Genomic DNA, 12,702 nt, shown 5'->3' with positions numbered 1-12,702 from the left:
TGGAAAAGGCTCCTTTTTCATAGAATGAAACGGTTGGATTTTAATTAGATTGTTTTAGCAGCGAATAAATACAAAACCCACGCACCGTGTGATTTACGAATCCTACGATGGTAAAATATCTTAATATTCATGAGCTAAATCTTCGTCATTAGATGGTAATTGCGCAGCGCCAGTATTACCTAATTAATATTAAGAAGAAGGCTTTCGCCATTGGACGTCTACCAATGAACGTTAGGGTGGCCTGATTAATATTTATGAGCTAAGACTTCTCGACAACCCACCAACGCAAAACCGAACCAAGTGCAAAACACATTGAAACTTTGCTGTGGCTGCAGTGAACAGGACACTTAGAGCACCGTGTCCCGCAGAAAGAGGTAAGTTTAACTTTCTCAACGGTTAAAAACGGAGGATAACAAATCAGCAAAATGTACGTTTTCTTAATAGGACACGGAGTCACAAGAATACTGCCTACATGCAGATACCTATACTGCTAAGATAAACATCAAATAATAGAGGCAGATTTTTTAGCAAAATAATGTTTTCATATGTAAATAAATAAATCATAAAAATATATATTCAATATATATATATATATATATAGGCCGCCTAAATTAAAAATATTTTTCGTGATTTAAAAAAATATTCTAATCAGGAATTTATTTCACCTGCCACCAAGACTTAACAAACATCCATCATTATAGCCTAGGCTACTCTTGAAAAAAGTTCACATTTTCAAAATGGTTTCGCTGTTTAATATTTAACCTGTCCAAGACTAAACCTACCCTTACATGTGCAGTATGCTGTTTTGATTAACCTCTATCATCTACCAGTGAGTCTGAATATGAAGTGCACTAATGTACAGTAATGGGGCGTTGGCTGCAGGGATTTTCTGCATGTTCTTTCAGCCTCTGAAATCTGTTTCTTATTAAAGATTTTCACTCCAGAGATCTAGCCACATGTCTAAGGTATGGACTGATGGGCTGAGAGACTCTGCTGGACAGTTTGTCTAAATTGTCTGCAGAAAGGAATTCACCCCATGAGAGTGATATAAATATCTGATATATGTCTTTGATGTCCATAATTCTATCATTATCTTTTGCACATTCCGAAGAAGTAAAATGCACAGGAAATTTATTAGGCTATAATATCATACCATTTTCCCATTCGGACACTTTTTGCTGGCTGAAATGATTTGTCTTTACAGACACTGAATTAAGCGTGCTATTATTAAGGTAATTAATATGCAAAAGTGTTGTCGCATACCTTATGAATAGTCCATAAATTAATAGCAATAAGTATTGACATAACATACATTTAAAATTGGAGCCAAACTCCCTGTTCATCCCAAGACAAGTATTGTATTGTATCAAGGGTGCATGGACGATCTCATGTGTTTGAGTCACTGCCTCATGACTGATTATGAATCAGGAGCCAGTTGCAACAAACTTCCTAAAAAATGTAATAAACCCTTTGCAATTACTGTATAAAAAAGGGTTTTCTTAAAGAGTACACAATGGTAATCAAAAACATTTGACATCACCATCAACAGATCTGTCTGTTCCTCATTTACGTCTGATCCATGCCGATCTAGTTTAACGTCCGTGAAATGATCTTTTGTTCTCCTGCTACTAAGAACACAGTGGGGACCTGTAAAGCATTTGACATTCCCTTAAAGGGATAGTTTGCCCAAAAATGAAAATTCTGTCACCCTCATGTTGTTCCAAACCTGTATGAATTTCTTTCTTCTGCTGAACACAAAAGAAGATATTTTGAAGACTGTCAGTAACCAAACAGTTGATGGACCCCATTGACTTTCATAGTATGGAAAAAAGATGCTATGGAACCGCCAAAACTGTTTGATTAACGACATTCTTCAAAATATCTTCTTTTGTGTTCAGCAGAAGAAATAAATTCATACAGGTTTGGAACAACTTGAGGGTGAGTACTGTAAATAATGATTTTTTTTTTTTTTTTGGTGAACTATCCCTTTAATGTCAGATGAAAAGTGATTAATTTCCTCCCCATTTTTGCTTGTTGGTAAAAGCATATGTCGAAACATTTAGGTAAGAACTCTGAAGATACTCTGTTTTTCATATCCCTCTGTTCTGTGTAGGTATTTGACTATGCATATAAAAGCCGATGAATATCATTGAGCGCTGCCTACAACAAATATTACAAACTGTTTGCGTAGAGTGTAAAGGGTGATATTTACACCATAGGGCTGATTTTAAAGTTGATAAGAAACAGCTTTTATTATTATTCTCTGGAATGTTCTCTGGAATGATTGACCAGTCTTAACATTCATATTTTCTAAGTGTCCTTCCACTTTTTCAGCAGTCTTTTCTGTAGTATTTTTCCCATAGGGATTTTAAAATGTCTTCATTAAATAGTTACAAGCAAAGAACCAAACCAACCAGTTATGAAGTGAATCACAACATTAAAAACTTTGTTTTGAAGCAAAAAATAAAAGTATTTGAAAAAAAGACAAAAAGAGAAAGGTACAAGATTTTGTACTTAAAGGGATAGTTCACCCAAAAATGAGCCCACGATTTACTCACCCTCAAGTCATCCTTGGTGTATATGACATTCTTCTTTCAGACGAATACAATCGGAGTTATATTCAAAAATGTCCTGGCTCTTCCCAGCTTTACAATGGCAATGAATGGCTGTTTCTGTTTTGAAATCCATAAAAGTACATCTATCCATCATAAAAGTGCTTCACTTCAGAAGGCCTTTATTAACCTCCCGGTGCCGTGTGGAGCACTTTTATGACGGATATAGATGCACTTTTATGGACTTCAAAACAGAAACGGCCATTCACTGCCATTATAAAGCTTGGAAGAGCCTGGACATTTTTTAATATAACTCCGATTGTATTCGTCTGAAAGAAGAAGACTCATGGGTTAATCATGGGTTAATTTTCATTTTTGGGTGAACTATCCCTTTAACGGCTTGAACTACAATCCCATGAAGCATTGCAAATGACAATCGAATCAAAAACAATGGAGAAATATAAAACAACCGATTTAAAGATGTTGATTATGTCCTGTATACAAATATTGAAGTATTTTGAGAGAATAGTGAGATTGACTTGTGCTTCATAGGAGAGGACGAGCACTAAAGAGCTCTTTCAGAGAAATTTGCTTTTGATTCTCTGATTGGTGGAGATTTCTTTGCAGAATCATGGGTAATGTAGTTTTTACCTAGAGTTCCACTGTTAAACATGAATATTTCAAAAATAAGTTGATATAATGTGCACTGATGGCTTCCTTCAACAAAAGCATATACCATTGATTAACAACCTCATAGCTCACAGTATCCGTCTTTAACGGTTTATAAGTTATTGTTAAAAATCAATTCCCCTATGGAAAAAATTAATGGGGTTTTTACTTCCCGAACACTACTGTTGCACTATATTGTACTTTTGACTGCAAAATCCAGTGACTGACCAATCAGAATAAAGTATTCCAGAACGCCATGTAATAAATAGCCTATTGTTAAGCCAGGTCCCTTTAATAGAAACATTATAAATTATAATGAATTTATGAAGGCATCAGTGTAATTATATGGTGGTTTACAAGTGGCCCCAGATTAACCCTATAGAGGGACGGTAGTCTTGTTTTAGTTTCCTCTTAGTGTATTTAGGACTGCAGATCAAGAGGACTAGGGTTACACAGTTGGCCAGCCGTCTCGCCTGTTCTTCTTACCGCCACTTCACTGGCTTCCTGTTTTCAAGCGTTTGCCACATTCTTCAGCAAGTAGATCATGCCAACACAATAAAACTCTACCAAGACCCCCTTAATTTTACCAGCTGTAAAACAGGGTTGATTCCATTACCGTATTTCAGATGACCTAATCAGGACCATTTGTGCCTTAAAATGCATTTTTTTTAAAACAATTCATCCCACATATGTTTCTCTGTTTGGGTTAGAGCATATGCACAAGTGCGCTCATGTGTGTGGTTTGCGAATGCAGTAATTACTGTAAAACTTCTACTTCCCAACTTCTAATTTGGTCGCCTTCATCATATGCACCGCACCCCGTTGTGGGCCTGCAAAGAAAAATAACTTGTTAAATCCATACAAAAGCAGCATAAAGGAGGAAAAACATGGTCCGTATCACCATATTATTTTTCTCTTCAGCTGAAGTCTCACAGGCTCTCAAGTTCCCTCATATCGCATCAACCAATGGGTCGCGAGCAGCGTGACTGTTCCAATTCTTCCCCTCGTTTGCCTTGGCTGCTACACTCGCCCGACTGTGTTCCAGATGCTGGTGCATGAGGTCATCCTGAAACCAGATTCCAGTCTCAACAGTCTGCCATCTCCCTGGAGATCACATTAAATATTTGACTAAAACAAGAGTCTGTTCGTTCGCCATTACATCAGCGTCTGTAAAAATGCCCCCTTTCACACTTATCTGTGACCCATTTAGCGGGTTCCCTTATTTGCTCATTTTGTATGAATTGAGCTGTTTGCTACTAACTCTAACCAAGTAAATGTAGCTGTGGCCTAGTGGTTAGCACATGTGCTGTGGTGTTCTTATGTGGGCCATGTGAGTTTGAATCTGGGGTGGGTTTCATGAAAATCTGAAGGAAAAATAATGAAAGTTGTTATTTTTAATAATAAACCATTCTTAAAAATAATAAAAAATGTTACTAAAAAGGATGACGCATAATAATAATGTATCACTTTCATTTTTTAAGGAACATTTGAAAAATAAATGAATAAAAATACATATTTTTGTGATAAAATAATAATGAAAAATATAATCTATAATAATCTAAAAATAGCCATCTTTAAAAAAGATAAAGATAAGAATATTTTTAAGTCTTTTCAGAAAAACAAATGTTCTTAATCTTGAGCTAGAAAATACTAAGAAAATAATAGTTGAGAAGTGTTGTCCTTAAAAATGTTTTGTGTATCCAGCCCCTGGTTCACATTGTTCTCCTCCTCATTTCTGTCCTTACTTGACTCTCCCATAAATCCCATTTGAAAACGTATGAGCTTTGGTGAGGGGCTGTTAGAACTGAGCTAAAATGTGATCTCCAAATGTCTATCTGGTTTGTCATTAAAGTTAACTGACCAGGAAACACAGAACTGGAAAAGGTATCATGAAGAACAGCAGATTTCGGAAGTCTTCGAACTTTCTGGAAAAACAAGACCACTTTTGCCAAGTCCTGTAACAGTATCCCACATATTTAAGCCTCATTACAGTTCAGATACTTCTCCTGTATCCATTAAAAAATACTTCTGCTAGTCTAAAACAGACATGGACCGGAGATTTGGTTTTAGATGTGTGTGTTAGCACAGCAGGACTACTGGGTCAGTACAGGGGACGATGCACTAGAAAAATAAGTCAGTGAGATAGAAATTGGAGGTAGAGTTTATTCTGGTTTTGGCAGTTATGTTAAAACTTGAGAGAAAAAAATATTTATGGACTGTGCAGTACAATTTGCCCAGTTTAATTTGAAACTTTGGGATTTCCCGGCTCCATACCCATTAAGGATGTTAGTTCGAGTTTACATTTGCAAAGGCGACAGGAAAGTAAAGTGTTATTTTTTCCTCAGCTTTTGGGACTCAGTTAGTTAGTTGACAGACAACCCACCTAGAAGTAATTCATATCTGATGCATGCTAAATAATTAACCAGACATGGGAGCTCACTGCAAAGTGAATGAGAGGCTCCCTCTTTAAACTTTGTTAAAGAACTGTTAACATTCCTCATCTCACCACATGCATACCAGACATACTTTAGCACGTATAAACCAAAGCGATCAAATGTGTGCCCGCATACTAAAACATGCACATATTCGCTTGAAGAATTTGCACAAAAGTTAATATTTCATTCCCAGGAAGTGTTCTGCCCTCATTTTAATGACTACATGGGAAAGTTCCCAATGACGTTAGTTTTGGCGAGTGAAACAATATGTAATTCAAACCATGCAATCGTTTATAATCGAATATCTCGTAACAAATTCAATTTTTATTGTATTTCCTTGGCTGGTTCACGACATCATTTGATTTAGGCATGAATGTGTGTAATGAGTGCACTGCTTCATCATTACAGAAGAGATTTAGGCCTATCATAATGAAAGAAGGATCTGTCTTACTTTCAGCCCGTGTGCCAGTCTGCTAACCCGCTTTACAGCTGAACCGAACCCGCTATCAGATCAAGATAAGAACTGAGGACAATAAAAAACATGTGCTGTGTGCTGTTGCCTATGGTTACATAACAGCTCAAAGCAATTTGGCCCCTCCGCCTAAGGGGAAACGGAACAAACACTATCTAGCGATAAATTACCTCAGTTTCCTCAGGAAACTCTGCACACTGTTAACTACATGAGGGGGTGTGGGACATGTAATACAATTTTTTTTTTTTTTTTTTTTTTTTTTTTTAAAGATCCTTTTCTTTTTTTCTACTAATACATCATGATGTATTTTTACGACCAAATTGTATTATCACGATGAGGTAATCGCTGTTATTATTTCTCAGAGCTATCCGTGGGTTTATTGGGGGACTATGGCAGATCGTTCCAGCTGTTTTTACTGTCGCGAGGACCTCAGTGGAAAGAAGTTCGTGAGGAAAGACGAGAAACCAGTTTGCGTGCGATGCTTTGACAAGTTCTGCGCCAACACCTGCACAGAGTGTCGACGGCCAATCAGCACCGAGTCTAAGGTAACAATTGGTATCTGTGTGTGTGTGTGTGTGTGTGTGTGTGTGTGTGTGTGTGTGTGTTTTCCATGGGTGGTTCTGTTGTTAAAATGCCACAAAAACCCAGGCTGAAATCTTGGTCGGATGTGTTTTGTGCCCTTGACATTAAACTTGACATATGCTTTGCTCTGGCCCTTATCTGTCGGATAAGAGCACTTATTATAGGCTACTAATGTAATAGTTTAGAAAAAAGTTTTACAACTTCAATAATCTATATAGGCTTTGAAGTCAAGATAAAAGTAGAAATAGGCTACTGTATACATAAATTTGTTGTATTTCTTATGATTTTTAAAAAATATTTTTACATTATATTTTTAATTAATCAACTGAAAATAATTATATGCTCTACCGTTATAAAATGTTGGGGTCGGTAAGTTGTTTGAATGCATTTTTGCTGCATTATTTTTGATTTAAGAAAATACAGTAAAATCAGTAACATTGTTAAATATTATTACAATCTTTTAAAAAAAACTGTTGCTATTAGTAAATAATAAAATGTAATTTATTTCTGTGATGGCAAAGCTGAATTTTCAGCATCATTACTCAAGTCTTCAGTGTCACATGATCCTTCAGAAATCATACTAATATGATGATTTGCCAGTAGCAGATTTGCTGCTCGAGAAACACTTCTTATTCTCAATGTTGGAAACAGTTGTGCTGCTTTATATTTTTTTGGAAACTTTTTCCGGATTCTTTGATGAGTAAGACCAGCATTTATTTGAAATGGACATATTTTGAAAAATAATAAATGTATTTACTGTCACTTTGTGATTAATTTAATGCATCCTTGCTGGAAAAATAAAAACTTACTGACCCCAAACTTTTGAACGGTAATGTATATTTATATATAAATATACTACTTTCAAAAAATATTATTATATTATGTTATATTATATGTGTGTACATCTCTGTCTTGGTTCCTTTTTTGTGTAGGAGCTTCACCATAAAGGGCGGTACTGGCACTCAGATTGTTTCCGATGTGCCAAGTGCTATAAGAACCTGGCCAAGGAGTCTTTCACCTCCAAGGATGACAGGGTCCTGTGTGGGACGTGCAGCTCACGTGAGGATGCCCCTCGCTGCCATGGCTGCTACAAGCCCATACTGGCAGGTATGAATATAAATGTATTTTTATATTCAGTAGTTTTATTTAGCTTAAAAATCTAATATGAAATTATATGTGTGTGTGTGTGTGGTAAATGCTTTAAAATAAGATAGAACAACCATTAAATAAACTAAAACATAAGATAAAGACATAAACTGACATTATATTTCTTGTTTAATTCATTTCCTTTGCATGTATAATATCTTCATGTATAACCAACTGTACTTTCCATTTTTCTCTCTAATGTGTTTGATACAGGCACTGAGAATGTGGAATACAAAGGCAACTCCTGGCATGATGAGTGTTTCACCTGCTATCAGTGTCAAAAGCCAATCGGCTCCAAAAGTTTCATATCAAAGAACAACAACATCTACTGCACCCCTTGCCACGAGAAGAAATTTGCCAAACAATGCGCTTGCTGCAAGAAGGTGAAAGATTTAGTAGAATTAATGGATTTTTAAGGATTACTTTTAAAGTGGTTGATTTCTTAATATTCTGTCAACACAAAACATGTTCTTTTATAAAATAAAGATGTTTTATGATAATAATCGTATTGCTTCCACATGTTTTGTCCTCCAGCCCATTACCACAGGAGGTGTGAATTACCAGGACCAGCCGTGGCATTCAGAGTGTTTTGTGTGCTCCTCCTGCCGAAAGCCTCTGTCTGGCACCCGCTTCACCTCCCACGAGGAAAAGGTCTACTGTGTGGATTGCTACAAAAGCACTGTGGCTAAAAAATGCAGCAGCTGCCAGAATCCCATTACAGGTTTGATTCCACACACGCACAATTCTCGACGTTATGCATTCTTCTTGAACGTTGTGTATTTGACTTGAACTAAAGTGACAAATAAATCTACTATTTTCTCATCCCACAGGATTTGGCAAGGCTACGAATGTAGTGAACTATGAGGGCGGCTCTTGGCACGATTACTGCTTTAACTGTAAGAAGTGCTCTCTCAATCTGGCAGACAAGCGCTTTGTAGCTCGCAATGGAGACATTTACTGCTCTGACTGCTCCAAGAAACTGTAAGCGCCTGCTCACCGTGGAGACAAAAAGAGTGAGATTAATTCAGAAAAAAAATGGCAGCATTCATTTTGAATTTATACAGAAATCCCACATAAATATGTGGAAGTATTGACAAAGGCTTCTGTTATGTTGGTTCTGGCTTCTTTATGAGGGGAGTTTGATATTTCCTGTGAGAAATGTTACGTTTACCTAGAGGCTTTGATGGGAAAACTTATCCTCTCTCTTTCCAAAGGCCCGTTTGTCGTGGGAAAGATAGTGAGACAGGATGACTGATGGATAATGAAGAGAGGTGTGTGTTTGAGACATATGACCGGTACATCTGTGTTCCAGAACGACTTGTTTCATTGTATTAAATTACACTTTGTGTTGATAACTTTTAAATCTGTAACAGCTTGTAATTGTGGCTGCTGAACCTGTCAGTACTATGTGTATCTTTTAGATTGCTTCCTTGTGATTTGAAATACTAATTATACATTTTTTTGTAATTGTCATAAAAAACAATACTGGAAAAATGAAAATGCGTAGCTTTTGTCGCTCTCTTTACTTACACATTCTCCTTATTGTAGATTAACATTCAAAAAATACGTATTTTACCTTTGTATGATCTGAGAAAAAAAATTAATAAAGTTGAGATTCTGACAAAACTTCTTATGTCATTTGAATTTGCCATGTCTTTTTTTTCCATAAAACAGCGACATCTAGTGGCATTATGTAGCTCAGAATCAGTAAATGTTTGATCATTTCAAATCAGTATGCAGACTTTAAAAACCTCAAAAATATGCTTTGTTTTTAAATAACAGTCTCTTGTTCATTTAACTGTACCTTTAAAACATGCTATAGAATAAAATGTTTATTTTATTATATATTGTCCAGCATCTTCTAGAAATACATGCGGTCGCTGGTCCTCTAATTCGGTAGGTGGCGTTGTCACTAATAACCTAGGATCCTAGAAATGCGGTCCTAAGACTGGGAGATTCCTGAAAATGCAGCCTCCGGTATTGCAGGTAGATGCTACTCCAAAAAGCCATGCAAAATGTAACGAGTAATTGCATTACTCATCACAAATGTATTGGAGTAAATAGTACATATTCAAAAATGTAGTCAAGAGAGTAAAAGTTGCTACTATCTTTGATACTCAATCAAAATACAAAGTAGCCAAAAAGATACTAAAGTAACTAATGACATTTAGCCTACTCAAATACTTTACACCACTGTTGTAATGTAATTTTCCAAACTCACCAATGTATACAGTGGTGAGTTCAAGAGCATTGGTATTACAATTAGGCAGCAATTAGGGGAATTAGGGGAAAAATCGAAGATAACGTCAGTAGACTATGGAGTGCCGCAAGGATCAGTGTTAGGCCCTCTGCTATTCTCAATATATATGCTGCCACTTGGTAATATTATAAGAAAACATGGAATTAATTTCCACTGTTATGCCGATGACACTCAATTATATATTTCATCACGGCCAGATGAAAACACTAACTCATCAAAATTGACAGAGTGTCTTAAAGATATAAAATGCTGGATGACGCATAATTTCCTGCTACTAAATCCAGATAAAACGGAGGTATTACTTGTTGGTCCAAAAAACTATCCACAAAACCACTTACAATACAACTTTAATATAGAAGGATGTCCTGTTACTTTATCCTCTACGGTAAAAGACCTGGGAGTTATACTAGACCACAACTTGTCTTTCGAAAATCATATTTCATATGTTACAAGAACGGCCTTTTTCCATCTTAGAAACATTGCTAAATTACGTAACATGCTATCTGTTTCCGATGCAGAAAAGTTAGTTCATGCATTCATGACCTCGAGACTAGATTACTGTAATGCTTTATTAGCCGGTTGTCCTGCATCCTCAATAAACAAGCTACAGTTAGTGCAAAATGCAGCCGCTAGAGTTCTTACTAGGTCAAGAAAATATGATCATATAACACCGATTCTATCATCTCTGCACTGGTTACCTATCAAGTTCCGTATCAATTACAAAGTACTATTACTGACCTATAAAGCCCTAAATGGTTTAGCTCCTGTGTATTTAATGGACCTTCTATCGCCCTACAATCCATCGCGTTCTTTAAGATCACTAAATTCGAGGCTTCTAGTCATTCCTAGGATATCTAAGTCCACTAAAGGAGGGAGGGCGTTCTCACATTTAGCTCCTAAACTCTGGAATAGCCTTCCTGATATTGTTCGAGGCTCTGACTCGCTGTCCCAGTTTAAAACTAGATTAAAGACGCATCTTTTTAGCCAAGCATTTACATAATGCTTACCTTTTATTATACTGCTGAATCAGATCAAATGCATTTAATACTATAAAACTTGAAGAGACTGTAGGTTATCTGTATAGGTTGCATAGTATTTGCAGTCATTACGTTCCTGTGTATATTGCGTGAATGACGGGTGGTTGGGCAGATATTGTGTTGCGGTAGGTGGTATGCCATACGGAACCGTTGTCCACTGAAACTGCCTATTCACGCACCAGTGGGGCTCGACAGCCTTAGTCAACGGGTTGGCGCGTATGGTTGGGTTGCGGAGAGATTGTGAAATTGTGGTTAGGTCTCAGCAGCAGGAGGGACGTAGAGGTCAGTAAGCTGGGCTGAGTTGAGTGGGGGACGGAGGGGGGTGATTTTGGGACGCAAGAGTCACTGTCTTCATGTTTTGTCTTTTACGCCTGTGTTATGGAAATCATCATTATGAACAGCAGCTACGCTAATTATTTTTCCTTTGCTTTTCTGCTGTTATCTCGGGACGCGAGTCCCGAGAAAATGGCGTTCGTCAGCTCCAGTTTGTATCCAGCCTCTCACGGAGACTTCAGATGCTCCAATCACAAAGCCTATGAAGTGACGACTCAACACGGGCGATATGGACTCTCTATGGTGGACGCCACTGATCCTCAACAACTCGTCTTAAGACTGGCGTGCATACTTGGACTTCCAAAAAAATACTCTAAATGTTCCGATCCAATCTGACTTGTAATGCTGCCCGAATCATGCACTGTTCCTTCGTTGGCCAGAGGAGAACTGGCCCCCCGACTGAGTCTGGTTTCTCCCAAGGTTTTTTTCTCCATTCTGTCACCTGATGGAGTTTTGGTTCCTTGCCACTGTTGCCTTGGCTTTTGGCTTGCTTAGTTGGGGACATTTAACATTTAATATTCAATAATATTATTGATCTGCCTTACTTAAGGTGGACGTTGACGCAATTTCTTTTAGAAACAAACTTTGTTATATTGTTATATTGTTTTTGTTATATTGTTTTCATGTTATCACTGTGAAGCGCTTTGATACAATCTGTATTGTAAAAAGCGCTATATAAATAAAGGTGACTTGACTTGACTTGACAATTAGTACGGTCATGGATAAAGTTCTTTGAATTTTGACATCATCATAAGTGATTTACTGGCCAGCAAAAACAAGTGCTTCTATGCAAATGTTTACATTGATGCTGACATTTTGCAAATCATTTGCTAATCATATAACAACTATATAATTTAGCTGCACTTGGCTTTATGAAGATGGTGTTCAGTGCATATGTACACAATCACTGGATGACACATGTCATGGCTAATCTGAATAAGTGGATGATCGATGAGCTTAATGAATAACTCAATAGGACGACAGGGGAACTTGTAAAGATGAACAAGATCTCTCTCATTGTCATACCTTTCACATCAAACTACATACATGTTGATGTACAGTTACTCTCTTAAATGACGAAATCACCTACATGGAAATTTGACACTAGCACATATTGAATGTGGTGAGTAAGTATTGTTTCATTTTGCTTGCATTCTGTTACATCTAAATTTTGTTTTGCCTTGTTAAAGATACAAGAATGACTGAATAATTGATA

The 12,702-nt window shown here is 36.9% G+C and overlaps 1 protein-coding gene across 1 annotated transcript; it reads left to right on the top strand.

Moving 5' to 3' along the window:
* Nucleotides 1-245: 245 nt before the first annotated feature.
* fhl1b (four and a half LIM domains 1b) lies at nucleotides 246-9,485 on the top strand. Its single transcript, XM_056247691.1, has 6 exons — nucleotides 246-374; nucleotides 6,493-6,673; nucleotides 7,643-7,817; nucleotides 8,070-8,239; nucleotides 8,391-8,577; nucleotides 8,687-9,485. The coding sequence occupies exons 2-6, from the start codon at nucleotides 6,518-6,520 to the stop codon at nucleotides 8,839-8,841; spliced, it is 843 nt and encodes a 280-aa protein (XP_056103666.1). The 5' UTR covers nucleotides 246-374; nucleotides 6,493-6,517; the 3' UTR covers nucleotides 8,842-9,485.
* The last annotated feature ends 3,217 nt before the right edge of the window (nucleotides 9,486-12,702 follow it).

The sequence above is a fragment of the Rhinichthys klamathensis genome, unplaced genomic scaffold, assembly GCF_029890125.1.
Source record: "Rhinichthys klamathensis goyatoka isolate OS25496 unplaced genomic scaffold, OSU_Roscu_1.1 h1tg000050l_1, whole genome shotgun sequence".
Lineage (NCBI taxonomy): Eukaryota > Metazoa > Chordata > Actinopteri > Cypriniformes > Leuciscidae > Rhinichthys > Rhinichthys klamathensis.
The sequence above is the reverse complement of the archived record's forward strand: the minus strand, read 5'-3'. Positions and strand labels throughout refer to the sequence as shown.

Excerpts from the sequence above, each read along its gene's own strand:
- fhl1b (XM_056247691.1), top strand. The coding sequence starts at position 6,518 with ATGGCAGATCGTTCCAGCTGTTTTTACTGTCGCGAGGACCTCAGTGGA. Across the intron at positions 6,674-7,642 it reads CAATCAGCACCGAGTCTAAG|GAGCTTCACCATAAAGGGCG; the intron begins GTAACAATTGGT and ends TTTTTTGTGTAG. Across the intron at positions 8,578-8,686 it reads CTGCCAGAATCCCATTACAG|GATTTGGCAAGGCTACGAAT; the intron begins GTTTGATTCCAC and ends CTCATCCCACAG.